At 53.3% G+C, this 18,261-nt stretch overlaps 2 protein-coding genes across 2 annotated transcripts; one reads left to right on the top strand and one right to left on the bottom strand.

The window, feature by feature from the left end:
- Positions 1 to 3,135: 3,135 nt before the first annotated feature.
- LOC130022471 (CD209 antigen-like protein C) lies at positions 3,136 to 6,384 on the top strand. The gene is made up of 7 exons (XM_056113243.1): positions 3,136 to 3,175; positions 3,279 to 3,350; positions 3,448 to 3,534; positions 4,464 to 4,535; positions 4,720 to 4,868; positions 5,234 to 5,346; positions 6,243 to 6,384. The coding sequence occupies exons 1-7, from the start codon at positions 3,136 to 3,138 to the stop codon at positions 6,382 to 6,384; spliced, it is 675 nt and encodes a 224-aa protein (XP_055969218.1).
- An 8,218-nt stretch (positions 6,385 to 14,602) lies between these two features.
- On the bottom strand, positions 14,603 to 17,914 carry LOC130022470 (CD209 antigen-like protein C). The gene is made up of 8 exons (XM_056113242.1): positions 17,827 to 17,914; positions 17,652 to 17,723; positions 17,468 to 17,554; positions 16,969 to 17,031; positions 16,448 to 16,519; positions 16,111 to 16,262; positions 15,636 to 15,748; positions 14,603 to 14,744 (listed from the first exon to the last, which is right to left on the bottom strand). Exons 1-8 carry the CDS (start codon positions 17,912 to 17,914, stop codon positions 14,603 to 14,605), a joined length of 789 nt encoding a protein of 262 aa, XP_055969217.1.
- Positions 17,915 to 18,261: the final 347 nt, after the last annotated feature.

The following is an 18,261-nucleotide window of genomic DNA, read 5'->3' as shown; positions in this document are numbered from 1 at the left end:
GCACTCCGGTCTAGCTACACTTTGTGCCGCCATGGATGCCGACTTAGAGCGCCTTGAAAAACTCATCTTTCACCCCAAGGATTCGCTGACGTTTCTTTCGGAGGTTGCTCTTCAAAACCACCGGGGACTGGACTTGCTCTTTATGAAAGAGGGGGGATTGTGTGCTGCCTTGGGGCAGGCGTGTTGCTTTTAACCAGAGTGGAGTGATTAAAAACTGCATGTGAAGAACTAAGGGAAGGTTTGGAGCAGAGACGACCGGGACGTGGGTCTTCTAGCTCTCGGTGGGCCCGGCACTCTCTACTCCCTTACTTGTTGCCACTGTTGGGTCCCCTGACTGCCCTTTTCTTGGTTGCTATTGTGGGCCCCTGCATTTTTAACCGGATTATCGCTTTTGTTACACAACACATAGCTCCTTTATCTGCCAACTTCATACAAGTGCATTACCACCGCCTGGCAATGAAAGGTGCTTCCCTGGACCATGCGGCCGCAAAATCTGCTGCTGCAGAGGATGGTTCACGGGTCGTGGTTGGTTGGACCCAAGCTTGAGTTGTTTATGGCGAGCTCCCCCGCCCCTCTCTGATCTGACACTCTGGGTACGAAAGAGTCGGACTTTATCCTATTCCATTTTTGTTCAGCCACCAGGTGTCTGGAAAAGCACTGCAAAGGAGGCCGCATGGCTGCTTCCAACTCCCTGTGGAGTACACTGGGCCTGCATGGAGGTTTTCCCTGCCTAGCCTGGCCCTTTTCCGCAGCTCCCCTCCGCTAGTAGAATGAGCAGGGGAAACGGGCTCTGTTTACTCTCCTCCCCTCGGCAAAACAGAGGTCTTCTTGATATCCTGGAGGGGTCCAGTCAATGCTCCCCCTAGCTGGCGTCTTTTATAATAAAGGAAGGGGGAGATGGTCGGACTTCTTCGTCAATACCCTGAATGAGGGGCTAGAGTGATAGCACGTTGGGGAGGGCATTGGCCTTGCACGCGGCCGACCCTGGTTCGATTCCCAGCATCCCATTTGGTTCCCTGAGCACCGCCAGGAGTGATTCCTGAGTGCAAAGCCAGGAGTAACCCCTGTCCATTACCAGGTGTGACTCACCCAAAATTAGGCCCTGAAAGAACTTTTGATGCTCTTCATGTTTCTAGAGCAAGCAGATGCCAGTGGATTAAATATATATACATATATATTAGATATTAGGTTTAGGGGTCACACCCAGCGACGCTCAGGGATTAGTCCTGACTCTGGGCTCCTGAATACCCCCTGGTAAACTCAGGGAACCATAAAAGATGACAGGGATCGAATCTGGGTAAGCTGTATGCAAGGCAAACTTCCTAGCTCCTGTATTATGACTCTAGACTCCCGTGATATTTCCTAGGACAATGTCTATTTGCATATTTTTGCATATATTCCTCTACTATTGAGTATTTAGTTGCCCAGGAATCATTACAGTAGGTGTGAACTTTTTTTAAATGTAGGAGTATTGCTATTTATTCAGCCATTGATTAGGCTGATTGAATTGGGCATAAACTTCACCTTACTTTTTTTTTCTTTTTCATAAATTTATTTATTGAATCGCCTTGAGAGCAGGTTCAAAGCTTTCGGGCTTAAGTCTCTGTCATAGAATGATGAAACACCCGTCCCAACACCAGTGCCCATTCTCCACCACCAAAAAAACGCAGTATGTCCCTGATCCCACATCCTCTCCCTACCTGTGGGGCAGATTATTTCCACATTACTCTCTCTCTACTTTGATTACATTCAATATTTCAACACCAGATCCACCATTATTATTTGTGATTTTACCCCAAGACTCAGATCTGCCGAAAAGGCAAGTGTAGACAATTTGTTTTCTATTGCTGGTTATGAATAACATATGATGTTGCGCGGCCACAGCAGTGGCTGCGCAATATTGGAATTCTGACATTTTAACAATTAAATCTGGAGGAATTTCTGCCAAAACCTGCTGGGTTCCGAGATGTGTTCCTGTGAGGACATGGCCCCCACAGGATCATGGCCATTAAGTAGCTTGATCAGGAGCCAGAGAGGCCATTTATGGGCGGCAACTCGGGGTCTCGTTGGGGCGGGGAGGAAAGAGCCAGCTCCACCCCCATCCTGTGAGGCCCCACGTGTCTCGTCACTGCGGGCCCAAACTTGACTGTCCAATGCTCTCAGGAGAATGGCGGTCACTGAGCCACCCGGGGAAACTGGCCAAGGCACAAAACCTATTCCCACCTGGGGTTGCTCCGTGTCGGTAACAGTAGGTGTACTTCAGATGAGATTTCCTTTTAATGTGTGGGTCTGTTTCTCATTCCCCATCCACCCATCCATGTACCCACTCATCACCATTTGGCCATCCATACACTCACCCATACTTCACGATCCATCTATCCATCCACCCACCTATCCATCATCCATCCATCCATCCACCCATCCATCAACAATTCATCCATCCACCCACCCACCCATACATCCATCATCCATCAATTCATCCATCCCTCATCCATTCATCCATTCATTATCCATACATCCATCCATGCACCCGCTCATCCATTCATCCTCTCACCTACCCACCCATCCATCATTCCTCTGTCCATCCATCCATTCATATACCTATCACCTATCTGTCCATCCTCCTGGTACCTAGTGAGAGCCCTTCCCCAGGGAGCAGAGGGGTGCGGTGGGCAGTTCTTCCCACTGAGTGTCTAGCACCAGAATAAGCAAATGCATGGGGTCCTGTTGGACACTGATCTGTCAGACTTCATCATCTGAGAGTGAAGCAGAGTTACGTCCTGGAGAGGAAGCAGAGGATCTGATAATCTGAAGATCAAAGGGTCAAAACCGGGGGCCCGGGGCCCGAGCTGCTCTTGCCATCAGAGTCGCTGGGAAACATCTCTGCAATGCTATAAAGTTCCCTCCTCCCTCCTCGGCGGGCAGAAGTGTGGTGTTCGATTGGCTTCTTGTTCTTCTCTTCGTGTGCACGGAGAAGGTAAGGAGCCACGAGGCAACCCCTGAGCTCTAAAACTAGCCAGAAAAGAGGAGGAGAAAGAAGAGGAGGAGCAGGAGGAAGAAGAGGGAGAGGAAGAAGAGAAACAGGAGACAATAGAGAAAGAGGAGGAGGTGGAAAGGAGCAGGGAGCACTGCACGATGGACAGTAACTCTGACTACGAGGACCCAGATGGTCCCGGTAAGGCAAGCGAGCTAGTGGGTCTATGCCACTGGGTCCTGAGTGCCGGGGTGGAAAGCCACAGCCCAGCTGTCGCACTCACAGTCGTCTCTGTCCCCTTCAGAAAGGATCTATGTCGACTTAAAGGTGGATGAGAATGAGGTTCCGCAGCCAAAGACCGTGAGGTTCTGTTCGGGTAGGTCAGCCGCCTGGGGAAGAGGGTGCCCGGGAGGCGGGTCTGGCAGAGACACTGTGGGCCTGAGCCTCAGCCCTGCCCCCAGCCACTCCCGCAGGGCGTCCGGCCTGGGTCAGCAAGGACCTCCTGCAGCTTCTCACCTCTCTGGGCGTCTTCCTGCTCCTCGTGTTCATCCTGGTCCAGGGTGAGTTCAAGGGACGTGGGCTTGGAGTCAGGTTTTCTTTCTTTTTTTTTTTTTTTTTTGCTTTTTTTTGGGGGGTCACACCCGGCGATGCACAGGGGTTACTCCTGGCTCTGTACTCAGGAATTATTCCTGGCGGTGCTCGGGGAACCCTATGGGATGCTTGGAATCGAACCGAGGCGTCTTCCTGCTCCTAGTGACCATCCAGGCCCAGTGTGAGTCCAAGGGGCCGTGGGCTTGGAGTCTGAGGTCCCTTTGGATTCTCTCTCTGATACGTTAGTTCTCTAAAGGGATAGGGTTTTGACTCCATCTCATCTGCTGTGTGACATTGTCCCTCCCAAACACCCTCTCTGAGCCCATTTCCCACTCAGGATCCCTGCATGGGACACAGAGTCACAGACGGTTTGGGATGGGGGTCACTCACGGGGTCTTCTCTGCTCTCTTGTAGTCTCCAGATTCCACCAGTCCCTGCAGAACTGGCCTGGGGCCCGTCAGAAAAGCCAGAGCCCAGGTGAGGAGTTGGACAGCACATAGTCCAGTGGGTGGGCTCCCAGGATGCAGGGCCTGGAGGGAGCCCCCAGCTCAGGGGAAACGAGGGAGAGCGTGTGCTCGCTGGGGAGAGCTATTCTGTGAGCCTCACTCTTCCCGTCTGTAAAATGGGCTCTGAGGAGGCCGGAGTGACAGCCCAGAGGGGATGGCGTTTGCCTTGCATGCGGCCAATCCAGGTTCGATCCCCGGCATCCCATAAGATCCTCTGAGAGCCACCAGGAGTCATTCCTGGGTTCAGAGCCAGACAAAAAGGAAAAACAAAACAACCAGAACAACAAAAAAACTCTAGGGGGAGCTTTGCGGTCTCTGCGGGATCTGCCAGCAGATCCTCCCAGGGACTGTCCACCCGTGGTTGGTGCTTGACACTGAGTCCTTGCCTGCAGATACGCAGAAGCAGATTCAAGAGAAACTTGAAATCATCGGCAAGCGGATTGCTCGAATGAATGGCACTCTGGGTACGTCAGGTGGAGGACCGGGTCAGGAGGGGCGTGCATGGGGCCGGGGGCTTCTGGCTACAGGCTTGAGGAGGGCGGGTGTGCTGGGGACACTTCCATGAAGGACCCCATGCTCTGAGCTGACACAGCACACTGGGACCCAGCGCCCCCCACCCCTGTATCTGACGCTGCCCTTCTCCCCCAGAGAGACTCTGCCAGTGCCCCTGGGGCTGGGAGCTCTTCCAGGGAAGCTGCTACTGGTTTTCCAGGTCCAAGAGCAATTGGACGTCTTCAGACCCAGTCTGTCAGAGCATGAACGCCCGGCTGGTGGTCGTCAACAGCGTCTCTGAGGAGGTGTGGCACCTTGGCTGGTCTCAACACCCTCTCTGCCACACTTATGGGAGGTCAAGCCCAATGGGCATAGGATGGACCATGGGTACAGTCAGGGAAGGCTTCCTGGAGGAGCAGGAGGAAGGTCCCATGATAGGTCATGTATGAGGGGCACTGTGGTGAGGGCAGATGGGGCCTCTCTCCACACCTCACCCCATCCTGGGAAGGAGACTCAGCACTGCAAACAGCTACTCTGGTGTCCTGGGTTCAGGTTGTGCCCGGACTGCAGAAGGACTTTCCTGGGTGCAGGGTCCGCGGAAGTGTGGACAGGGGTGCTCAGGGCTGTGTTGGGGATCTTCCCTCTGATGTCCCCCATTTTGCACCCACAGAAATTCCTCCAGTCTTGGGAGGTCCGGTATGAGAAAAGAACTTGGATCGGACTCAGTGACCACCACGAAGAGGCGTCCTGGCAATGGGTGGACGGGACCCCTTTCCAACTCAGGTGACCCCTCCCAAACACTGCCTTGGGGCCGGAACATGGAGGGGGAATCCCCGACCCCAAGAAGAGCGTGCGATCGACTTCTGGGATCGCCACCCCAGTTGCCCGGGGCCACGACAGAGAGGTCCATTCAAGAGTCAGGCCCAGAAATCAGCCATTTACCCCAATGTCATCTGAATCTTAATTTCTTTTTTTTTTTTTTTGCTTTTTGGGTCACACTCAGCGATGCTCAGGGGTTACTCCCGGTTCTGCACTCAGGAATTGCTCCAGGCGGTCCTCAGGGGACCCTATGGGATGCCAGGGATAGAACCTAGGTCTGTCGAGTGTAAGGCAAATGCCCTACCTGCTGTGCTATTGCTCCGGCCCCAGATTCTTGATTTCTTTGGTTTAAGCCACATCCAGTGGTGGGCACGGCTTAGTCCTGGTTTTTGACCAGGGGTCATTCATGGTGGGATTCAGGGGACAAGATGCGATGCCAGAGATGAAACCCCAGTTTGCTGCGTGAGAGGCAAGAGCCGTCCCCGCTGTGCTATCTCTCCAGCCCCTTATAGGAATAAATTTTTACAACCCTTTCTTTGGAGCTGGAGTGATGGGACAGCGGGGAAGACACTTGCCCTGCATGTGGCCACGTGGGCTCAGTCCCCAGCACCACTGATGATGTCCTGAGCCCCACCAAGGGTGACCCCTGAGCACAGAGCTAGGCGTAAGCCAGGAGTAAGCACTGGCAAACGTGGCCCTGACACCAACTATATTAACAATCCTGCCTCGGAATTTCTCCCCTCCTGTTGGAAATTGGCTGCAAAGTGCCAGAGAGCAGCCCCTCACAGAGCGGGTCAGGTGGGCTCGATTGGATCTAAGGACGGGCCGTGGGGGGCTCATTGCATCACTGCTGTTCACAGCTTCTGGAAACCAGGAGAACCCAACAACGATGAGGATGAGGACTGTGTGGAATTGTGGAATGATGGCTGGAACGATGACCAGTGTAGTAAGGAGAAGCCGTGGATTTGTGAGAAGCCCTTGGTGTCCTGCTCCCAACCGTGATGACCATTGTCCCCCTCGGTCAGGCTGCTCTGGGGCTCCGTGAGGCGCTCCTGCCCCAACTGTGGCTTTCTCCTCCTGGACCCTGAAGATCCCCAGAGATTCCGAGACCCCCTTGTCCACAGCCCGCCCCCCCATCGGTTAGAGGTCACCCCCTCCCTTGGGTGTCTCTTCCTCCCTTGGGTGCCTCTTCCTCCTCTCGGCCCCAGTGGCATCCCCTGAATAAAGTCACACACTAGATACTGTCGTCGTTGAACACGGTGTCTGTGCTTTCGCCACTGCTTCAAGTGCTCTTGTCGATGACATTTGCTGTTTGCTACGACAGTCTTTCTTTCTTTCCTTCTTTCTTCCTTTCCCTCTTTCTTTCTTTCTTCCTTTCTTTCTTTTTCTTCTTCTTCTTCTTCTACTTTTTAATTTTTTGCTTTTCGGGTCACAGTAGGCAATGCACAAGGGTTATTCCTGGCTCATGCACTCAGGAATTACCCCTGGTGTTGCCTGGGGGACCATATGGGACGCTGGGAATCGAACCCGGGTCGGCTCCATGCAAGGCAAACACCCTACCCGCTGTGCTATCACTCCAGCCCCTGTGCTATCATTTTTTAAATTTTTATTTTATAAGGTCGTTCCCAGTATTTGATTACAGTTAATATTCAAAAACCAACCCCATCACCATGACACCTTCCCAGCACCAAATTTGGGATGTTTCCATCCCAAGGCCAATCCCTGTCCCACAGCACAACCGAAATAATATATTTTATATTGTTTGTTGTGCAAAACCATTTCATGATGTGTCTCGTATGTGAGGTTCAGCCCGAGCACTGGGGAATGGCCTTGAGTGTGGTGGCGGTTGGGTTCTGGAGGTTTTCGGCTACTGGAGCTGGGTCCCTTGGGGCAGGGAGGGCTCTCACCTAAGCCCTCTGGGGTGCCCCGAGTGAAACAGCCTGGTGCGGAGTTCGGTGGCATAGCTATGGCGGGCGTCATGTTGCTTTCTTCTGGGAGAAAAAGCCGTGTGATCTGGATGGCGGCCGATGAGGAAATTATCTGGCGCCAGCAGGAGGTGACTTATGGTGATGTGACCCATCCATTCATTTCTATACCTATCAATCCATCCATTCATCTACACATTACCCACCCACCACCAACCCACCCACCCATCCACCCATCCGTCAACCCATCCACTACCTACCCTCCACACGTCCCATTCATCCACCCGCCAACCAATCCATCCAACCATTCATTCATCCATACATTAATGCATCCATTCATTCATCTACCTATCATCTATTTATCCTCCCATGCATGCACCCATCTATACACTTACCGATACATCCATCTACCCACCCACCAATTCATCCATCCATCCATCCATCCATCCATCCATCCATCCATCCATCCATCTATCCAATCTACCTTCTCTATGGAAGACTTCTTCATATGAAAGTCTGGTTGAGTTAGGGCAGTACTGGCTTACTCTTTTTTTTTTTCGTTTTTGGATCACACCCAGCGATGCACAGGGGTTACTGCTTGATCCACACTCAGGAGTTACTCCTGGCGGTGCTCAGAGGACCATACGGGATGCTGGGACTTGAATGCTGGTCAGCCACGTGCAAGGCAAATGCCCTACCTGCTGTGCTCTCATTCCAGCCCTGCTGACTTACCCTTGGATTCAGAACTTCAGCGGTTTTTACACTTTTTTTGGTGGGGGAGACACAGCTTATTCAGAACAAAGGGATCTGATCTTGTCACTCTCACAAATGAGGTTTCACACAGTCATTTTTGACTGGTGCGCTGTTTTTCCAACATTGCTTGGTGCACCTTGCCTGGGAGGTGTGGACTTCTCGGCCTGCCTTCTTCCCTGGATGTATATCAGATAGTTTTGAGGGTGCAGCAGGAGAGAGATAATACAAGGGTTAAGGTGTTTGCATTGCATGCAGCTGGCTATGGTTCAATCTCCAGTGCTGTATCAGATACTAAGAAAGTGCCCAGAAGTGCTGGAGCGATAGAACAGCGGGTAGGACATTTGCCTTGCACGTGGCCAACCCAGGTTCGATTCTCAGCATCCCTTATGGTCCCTGATCACCGCCAGGAATAATTCCTGAGTGAAGAGCCAGGAATAAGCATTGTGCACAGCCGGGTGTGACCCAAAAAGAAAAAAAAACACCCAGAGTTATCCCTTGAGCACAGAGCCAGGAGTAGCCAAGTAACAGCCCCAAGAGCATTAAGAGAGAAATAAAGGATTCAAGTGTTGTTTCATGTACCTGGTCCCGCCTCCAAACCTTCACAAACCCTTTCACAGGATTCATCAATGTCTCGCCTTCCCCGCTCCTGTCCATCAGGAGAGTTGGCTGGTTTTTTTTTTTTTTCACGAATGACACTGGGCCAACAGGAACCCCTCAAAGGAGGTGTCCAGGATCCTGAGCACTGAAAGACATTGATGACCGGGCAAAACCCAGAACCTCACGGAGCATGTCCCTGAGTTTGACTCTTTGGACTGGTCATGACTTTTTATCTTTTTTTTTAAAAAAAAGGGAAAAGAAAGATCTGCCCTGCCCAACGTCCTCCCTCCAGCTGTGTCAGGAAGTTTTCTCTTCCGGTCCTTTCCCCCACCCCCGTTCCATCCACACACACACACACACACCCAGTGATTTTTCGGGGAAAAGTGAGGACACCAAGCCCTTTCTTGTTCTCCTTTCTGACGGAGACGGGGGCCAGATCAGGGATCAAGCTCTGGATTATAAAAACCAGAGTCCGCGGGAGGCGGTGGAGCAGGGAGACCAGAGGATGGGGGAGATGCTTCACCCCCAAGGACCAAGGGACCAAGGTGAGGCCGGCAGATAAGGGGGGCATGGAGCTTTGGGGTGCTGCGGAAACCCAGGCTGGCTTCCAGCTCTCAATCCGGGGAGTTGGGTTTATCTAGGGAAAGACTCAGTATGTGTCTGTCCCGATCAGAGCAGGGCACGTTTGGGGATGTGAACATGGCCCTGGAGGAGGCTGGAATATTCCAGAACGTGAGGAGGTGGTCAGGTAGGGAGTGTGTCAGCCACCTGGCGTAGGGTGGGGGGTTCTGGGAGGCGTCTCTGGAATACGAACTAGGAACGTTGGTCTCAACTCTGCCCCTGGCCACTCCGCAGGGCTCCTGCCCCGGGTCAGCCTGTCTCTGTTTCAGCTTCTAATCAGCCTGATCTTCCTCCTGGTCCTCATCATCATCTTGGCCCGCGGTGAGTCCTGGGGAACTGTGTGTCCAGGCTCACACCGGCTTTTCCCGCTAGGATGTCCTTGACCCTTTTCTCCCTGGTCCCCTGAAATGCTGAGGGTTTGGGCTCTGTGCCCCGTGCTCTGTGGTGTTGCAGCTCTGACACACTCTCTCTGAGCCCAATTTCCCGGCCATGGCAGGCTGCTCTGCTTCCTGGCTCTCTGCAACCTCCAGTCGTGAGGTGGCATCACACACACGGTTCAGGGGCCACTCAAGGGGGTTTCTCTGTTGCTTTGTAGTCTCTAGGGTCCACCAGACCCTGCAGAGCTGGCCTGGGGCCCATCAGAGGAGCCAGAGCTCAGGTGAGGAGTGGATATCACACATTCCAGCGTGGGGGATTCCCAGCTCAGCGCCTGGAGGGACCACCCAGCTCTGGGGGAAAGCTGGGGGGGTGTTTGCGTGCTGGAGCCCCGAGAGCTCACTGGGCTATGCGGCTCTGTGAGCCTCACTCTTCTCATCTGTAAAATGGGCTTCGAGGTCTCTGTGGGACCCACCCAGCATGCTCTGGGTGGCGGGAGGGGGCCTCTATTGTTGGTGCTTAGACTTTGAGTCCTCGTCTGCAACTGATGCCCGTGAGCAACAGATCCAGGCCGGTCTCCACTTGGTCAAACAGAAGCTTGCCCGGATAAACGACTCCCTGGGTAGGTTTGAGTCAGGTCCCAGTCTGGAGGGGCTGTGTGTGGGGTGCTGGGACGCAAGGGCTGCTCCCACTTTTTTCTTCTTTCTATTTTTCTTTTTGGGTCTCACCCAGCAATGCTCAGGGGTTACTCTGGCTCTGCACTCAGGAATTACTCCTGGCAGTGCTCAGAGGACCCTATGGGATGCTGGGAATCGAACCTGGGTTGGCCGCATGCAAGGCAAACGCCCTCCTCGCTGTGCTATCGCTCCAGCCCTGCTCCCATTTTCTTTTCTTTTCTTTTTTTTTTTTTTTTTTTTTTTTTTTTTGCTTTTTGGGTCACACCAGGCGATGCACAGGGGTTCCTCCTGGCTCTGCACTCAGGAATTACTCCTGGTGGTGCTCAGGGGATCCTATGGGATGCTGGGAATCGAACCTGGGTTGGCCGCGTGCAAGGCAAACGCCCTCCTCGCTGTGCTGTCGCCCCAGCCCTGCTCCCATTTCCTAGGCTAAAGGTGTCTGGAAGGGACTGGAGCAATAGCACAGAGGGTAGGGCGTTTGCCTTGAGCGCGGCCAACCCGGGTTTGAATCCTAGCATCCCATAGGGTCCCCCAGGCACCGCCAAGGGGGTAATTCCTGAGTGCAGAGCCAGGAGGAACCCCTGTGCATCACCGGGTGTGACCCAAAATCCAAAAATAAAATAAAATAAAATAAAGGTGTCTGGAAGGCTGTGTGGGTCGGAGCTGTTCCCTAAGGGTCCCACGCGCTGAGCTGACCCCAGGCCCGAGTCTCTGAGATCTGACCCACTCCCTTCTCTCCTCCCCAGAGAGGCTCTGCTGTGCCTGCCCCTGAGGCTGGGAGCACTTTCGGGGAAGCTGCTACCTGTATTCCAGGTCCGCGGGGGATTGGTTCCATGCTATGTCCACCTGTCGGCGCACGAATTCCCAGCTGGTGATCGTCAACAGTGCCCCGGAGGAGGTGTGTTGGCCGGGCGTCCTTGGCTGCTCTCAAGACCCTCTCTCCCACCTTCCTCTCTCTCCTGCGATTCGGAGACTCAGGGGTTCGGATGTGGTCAGGGGAGAGTCACTCAGGGAAGTCTTCCTGGAGGAAGAAGCGGCGGGCACATGAGGCGTGTCCCCCAGAGAAAACATAGAGAAAAGGAACTTTTTCCTTTGTTTATTTTTTGGTTGATTTTTTTTTAACTTTTGGGTCACACCCTGAGCATCGCCAGAGTTCCTCCTGGCTCTGCCTTCAGGAATTATTCCTGGCGGTGCTCGGGAGCCATATGAGATGCTGGGGATCGAGCCCTGGTCAGCTGTGTGCAAAGCAAAGGCTTGCCTATTGTTTCTGCCCTGGGAGCTTTTAATTTATTTATTTATTTTTGAACAGACAGGAGGTCTTCATGAGGTCTTTGCTCACGATATACACACATGCTCTCACACCTGCTACTGATTTTATTTCATTTTATTTTATTTTTTGCTTTTTGCTTTTGGGATGTGCAGGGGTTACTCCTGGCTCTGCACTCAGGAATTACTCCTGGCGGTGCTCAGGGGACCATGTGGGATGCTGGGAATCGAACCGCGGTCGGCCACATGCAAGGCAGATGCCCATCACTCTAGCCCCTCACGTGTCCTACTGAAACACACATGCAATTCCACGCGCAGGGCAAGTTTGGAGGTTCAATGTAGACTGGCCCCCAGAAGAACAGCTCTGGGAACAGGAAAGGGAAGGGAAGCGTTTGGGTGTCTTCCTTCGGACGCCCCTCCCCCTGACCCCTATCCTTGGATCCTTCCACCTCCAGAAATTCCTACAATTTTGGAAAGTGCAGAAGAAGGGTCTGTGGATTGGCCTCAGCGACCACCATGATGAGGGGTCCTGGCAGTGGATAGACGAAAGCCCCCTCAATATCAGGTGAACCTTAAGAGACATTGGCCGGGCTGGGCGGGGGGGTGGGGGACACTCGGGAAACCTTTCCTCCAACTCAGGTGATCCCCCAAAATGGCCTCAAAGAGTATGAGGGAGCCTCACCCCATATGGTTCCCTGAGCAAGTGGGGGGAACAGTGGAATCCTGGCACCACCACGGCAGATCTGAGTCTTGGGGTAAAATCCCAAATAATAATGGTGGATCTGGTGTTGAAATATTGAATGTAATCAAAGTAGAGAGTAATGAGGAAATAATCTGCCCCACAGGTAGGGGGAGGATGTGGGATCGGGGGCATACTGGGTTTTTTTGGTGGGGGAGAATGGGCACTAGTGTAGGGACGGGTGTTTCGAGACTTAAACCCGAAAACTTTGTAACTGCTCTCACTGTGATTCAATAAATAAATTTATAAAAAGGGGGAAAAAAGTAAGGTGGAGTTCATGCCCAATTCAATCAGCCTAATCAATGGCTGAATAAATAGCAATACTCCTACATTTAAAAAAAGTTCACATCTACTGAAATGATCCCTGGGCAATTAAATACTCAATAGTAGAGGAATCTATGCAAAAATATGCAAATAGACATTGTCCTAGGAAATATCACGGGAATCTAGAGTCATAATACAGGAGCTAGGGAGTTTGCCTTGCATACGGCTTACCCAGATTCGATCCCTGGCATCCTTTATGGTTCCCTGAGTTTACCAGGGGGGATTCATGAGCCCAGAGTCAGGACTAACCCCTGAGGGTCGCTGGGTGTGACCCCAAAACCTAATATCTAATACATATGTATATATATTTAGTCCAATGGTATCTGCTTGCTCTAGGAACATGAAGAGCATCAAATCGTTCTTTCAGGGCCTTTTTTTTTCAGGGGTGACTGGGGAGGTTAAACCTGGCGATGCACAGGGGTTACTCCTGGATTTGCACTCAGGAATCACTCCTGGCGGTGCTCAGGGAACTATATGGGATGCTGGGAATCAAAACAGGGTCGGCCGCGTGCCAGGCAAACGCCCTACCCACCGTGGTATCACTCCAGCCCCTCATTCAGGGTCTTGACGAAGAAGTCCGACCATCTCGTAGGTGGGCAGCCAGGCGTTCTTTTGACGTCCCGTGGAATCAACTGGGCTGCATCTTCACTGTCCTCCCATTGTTCATCGATTTGCTTGAGCGGGCCCAATAACGTCTCCATCATGAGACTTGTTGTTACTGTATTTGGCATATCGAATACGTCACGGGGAGCTTGCCAGGCTTTGCCGTGCGGGCGAGATACTCTCGGTAGCTTGCCGGGCTACTCGGAGAGGGGCAGAGGAATCAAACTCGGGTTGGCCATGTTGGCCGCTTGCAAGGTAAACGCCCTACCCGCTGTGCTATCACTCCAGCCCGTGAACCATCTTATAAAATAAAAATTTAAAAAATGATAGCACAGCGGGTACAGCGTTTGCCTTGCATGCAGCCGACCCAGGTTCGATTCCTCCATCCCTCAGAGAGCCCGGCAAGCTACCGAGAGTAAGTTCCCTGTGGTGTATTCGATATGCCAAAAACAGTAACAACAAGTCTCACAATGGAAACGTTACTGGTGCCTGGTAGAGCAAAATCAATGAACAACGGAGGACAGTATACTACAGTGACAGTAAAAAAAGGAAGGAAGGAAGGAAGAAAGAAAGAAAGAAAGAAAGAAAGAAAGAAAGAAAGAAAGAAAGAAAGAAAGGGATGTGTAGGTGTGTAGGTGGATGGACTGATGGATAGATGAATGATGAAGGATAGGTCAGGGTTTGGGCAGACAGATGGATAAACAGTCAAAACAAAGTCTGGTAGATATATGTCCACACAGGTGTACTTGTCATCAGCTTTACAAAGCATATCAAAATGGTACGCAAGAAAGCAAATTAACGCCCCTAGAGAAAGAAAGACATTGAAAGAAACAGTGTGGTGGGGCTGGAGAGATAGCACAGCGGGTAGGGCGTTTGCCTTGCACGCAGCCGACCCGGGTTCAATTCCCAGCATCCCATATGGCCCCCCAAGCACCACCAGGAGTAATTCCTGAATGCAGAGCCAGGAGTAACCCTTATGCATCGCCAGGTGTGACCCGAAAAGCAAAAAATTTTTAAAAAAAGAGGAAGAAAGAAACACTGTCGTAGCAAAGAGCAAATGTCATCGACAAAACCACTTGAAGCAGCGGCGAAAGCACAGACACCGTGTTCAACGACGACACTATCCAGTGTGTGACTTTATTCAGGGGATGCCACAGGGGCCGAGGGGAGGAAGTGGAACCCAAGGGAGGGGGTGACCTCTAGCCGATGGGGGGCAGGACGTGGGCAAGGGGGTCTCGGGATCTCTGGGGATCTCCAGGGTCCAGGAGGAGGAAGCCACAGTTGGGGCAGGAGCGCCTCACGGAGCCCCAGAGCAGCCTCACCGAGGGGGACAATGGTCATCACGGTTGGGAGCAGGACACCGCGGGCTTCTCACAAATCCACGGCTTCTCTTGACTACACGGGATATCGTTCCAGCCATCATTGAACAATTCCACACAGTCCTCATCGCCATGGTTGTTGGGTTCTCCTGGTCTCCAAAAGCTGTGAACAGCAGTGATGCAATGAGCCCCCCACGGCCTGTCCTCAGCTCCAACCAATCCCACCTGCCCCGCTCCGTGAGGGGATGCTCTCTGGCACTTTGCAGCCAGTTTCCAACAGGAGGGGAGAAATTCCGAGGCAGGTTTGTTAAATATAGTTGGTGTCAGGGCCACGTTTGCCAGCGCTTACTCCTGGCTTATTCCTAGCTCTGTGCTCAGGGGTCACCCTTGGTGGGGCTCAGGACATCATCAGTGGTGCTGGGAACTGAGCCCAAGTGGCCACATGCAGAGGAAGTGCCTTCCCCGCTGTCCCATCACTCCAGCTCCAAAGAAAGGGTTGTAAAAATTTATTCCTATAAGGGGCTGGAGAGATAGCACAGCGGGGACGGCTCTTGCCTCACACGCAGCAAACTTGGGTTTGAACTCTGGCATCGCATCTTGTCCCCTGAATCCCACCATGAATGATCCCTGGTCACAAAACCAGGACTAAGCCTTGCCCACCACTGGATGTGGCATGAAACAAAGAAATCAAGAATCTGGGGCCGGAGCAATAGCACAGCAGGTAGGGCATTTGCCTCACACTCGACAGACCTAGGTTCTATCCCTGGTATCCCGTAGGGTCCCCTGAGCACTGCCTGGAGTAATTCCTGAGTGCGGAACCGGGAGTAACCCCTGAGCATCGCTGGGTGTGACCCAAAAAGCAAAAAAAAAAGAAATCAAGATTCAGATGACATGGGAATAAATGGCTGATTCCTGGACCTGGGTCTTGAATGGGGCTCTCTGTCGTGGCCCGGGAAACTGGGGTGGTGATCCCAGAAATCGATCGCACGCTCTGCTTGGATCTGGGATTCCCCCTCCATGTTCCGCCCCTCACGCAGTGTTTGGGCGGGGTCACCTGAGTTGGAAAGGGGTCCCGTCCACCCATTGCCAGGACGCCTCTTCGTGGTGGTCACTGAGTCCGATCCAAGTTCTTTTCTCATGCCGGACCTCCCAAGACTGGAGGAATTTCTGTGGGTGGAAAATGGGGGACATCAGAGGGAAGATCCCACACACAGCGCTGAGCACCCCTGTCCACACTCCCGTGGACCCTGCACCCAGGAAAGTCCTGAAGTCCGGGCACAGCCTGAACCCAGGACACCAGAGTAGCTGTTTGCAGTGCTGAGTCTCCTTCGCGGGATGGGGTGGGTGGTGGAGAGAGGCCCCATCTGTCCTCACCGCAGTGGCTCTCATACATGACCTATCACGGGACCTTCCTCCTGCTCCTCCAGGAAGCCTCCCCTGACTACACCCATGGTCCATCCTATGCCTATTGGGCTTGACCACCCAGAAGGGTGCCAAAGAGTGTGTTGAGACCAGCCAGGGGGCCACACCTCCTCGGAGACGTTGTTGACAACCACCAGCCGGGCGTTCATGCTCTGACAGGCAGGGTCTGAAGACGCCCAATCGGTCTGGGACCTGGAGAACCAGTAGCAGCTTCCCTGGAAGAACTCCCAGCCCCAGGGGCACTGGCGGCAGAGTCTGTCTGGGGGAGAAGGGCAGCGTCAGATCCCGGGGTGGGGGGCGCTGGGTCCCATTGTGCTGTGTCAGCTCAGAGCATGGGGTCCTTCAAGGAAGTGTCCCCAGCACACCCGCCCTCCTCAAGCCTGTAGCCAGAAGCCCCCGGCCCCCTGCACGCCCTTCCTGACCCGGGTCCTCCTCCTGACGTACCCAGAATGCCATTCATCCAAGCAAGCCGCTTGCCGATGACTTCGAGTTCTTCTGGAATCTGCTTCTGCGTATCTGCAGGCAAGGACTCAGTGTCAAGCAACAACCACGGGTGGAAAGTCCCCGCGAGGATGTGCTGGCAAATCCCACAGAGACCGCAAAGCTCCCCCTAGAGTTTTTTTTTGTTGTTGTTGTTTTTTGTTTTGTTTTTTGCCTTTTTGTCTGGCTCTGCACCCAGGAGTTACTCCTGGCGGTGCTCAGGGGATCCTATGTTATGCCGGGGATCGAACCTGGATTGGCCACATGCAAGGCAAACGCCATCCCCTCTGTGCTGTCACTCCAGCCCCCTCAGAGCCCATTTTACAGAGAGGAAGAGTAAGGCTCACAGAAGAGCTCTATCCAGTGAGCACACGCGGGGTTCCAGCCCACCCAGCTCTCCCTCATTTCCCCTGAGCTGGGGGCTCCCTCCAGGCCCTGCATCCTGGGAGCCCACCCACTGGACTATCTGCTGTTCAACTCCTCACCTAGGCTCTGGCTTTTCTGACAGGCCTCAGGCCAGTTCTGCAGGGACTGGTGGAATCTGGAGACTACAAGAGAGCAGAGAAGCCCCCGTGAGTGCCCCTCCCCAAACCGTCTGTGACTCTGTGTCCCATGCAGGGATCCTGAGTGGGAAATGGGCTCAGAGAGGGTGTGTAGGAGGGACAATGTCACACAGCAGATGAGATGGAGTCAAAACCCTATGCCTTTAGAGAACTAACGTATCAGAGAGAGAACCCAAAGGGACCTCAAACTCAAGCCCACGGCCCCTTGGACTCACTCTGGGCCAGGATGGTCACTAGGAGCAGGAAGAGGCCCCGGTTCTATTCCCAGCATCCCAAAGGGTCCCCCGAGCACCGCCAGGAATAATTCCTGAGTACAGAGCCAGGAGTAACCCATGTGCATCGCCGGATGTGAGCCCCCAAAAAAGCAAAAAAAAAAAAAAGAAAGAAAAGCTGACTCCAAGCCCATGTCCCTTGAACTCACCCTGGACCAGGATGAACACGAGGAGCAGGAAGACGCCCAGACAGGTGAGAAGCTGCAGGAGGTACTTGCTGACCCGGACCAGACGCCCTGCGGGAGTGGCCGGGGGCAGGGCTGAGGCTCAGGCCCACAGTGTCTCTACCAGACCCGCCTCCCGGGCACCCTCGTCCCCAGGCGGCTGACCTACCCGAACAGAACCTCACGGTCTGGGGCTGCGGAACCTCATTCTCAGCCACCTTTAAGTTGACATAGACCCTTTCTGAAGGGGACAGAGACGTCTGTGAGTGCCACAGTTGGGCTGGGCTTTCCACCCCGGCACCCAGGACCCAGTGACACAGACCCACTAGCCCCGCCTGCCTTACCGGAACCATCTGGCTCCTCGTAGTCAGAGTTACTGTCCATCGTGCAGTGCTCCCTGCTCCTTTCCACCTTCTCCTCTTTCTCCATCATCTTCTCTTTCTCTTCTTCCTCTCCCTCTTCCTCTTCCTCCTCCAACTCCTCCTCCTCCTTCTCCTCTCTAGTTTTAGTTTTAGAGCTCAGGGGTTGCCTCGTGGCTCCTTACCTTGTCCGTGCACACGATGAGAAGAACAAGAAGCCAATCGAACACCACACTTCCGCCCGCCGAGGAGGGAGGAGGGAACTTTATAGCATTGCAGAGATGTTTCCCAGCGACTCTGATGGCAAGAGCAGCTCGGGCCCTGGGCCCCCAGTCTTGACCCTGTGATCTTCAGATTATCAGATCCTCTGCTTCCTCTCCAGGACGTAACTCCGCTTCACTCTCAGATGTTGAAGTCTGA

This window comes from Sorex fumeus, unplaced genomic scaffold (assembly GCF_029834395.1).
Source record: "Sorex fumeus unplaced genomic scaffold, SorFum_2.1 ptg000019l, whole genome shotgun sequence".
Taxonomy (NCBI): domain Eukaryota; kingdom Metazoa; phylum Chordata; class Mammalia; order Eulipotyphla; family Soricidae; genus Sorex; species Sorex fumeus.
This window is presented reverse-complemented; position numbering and strand designations above follow the sequence as displayed.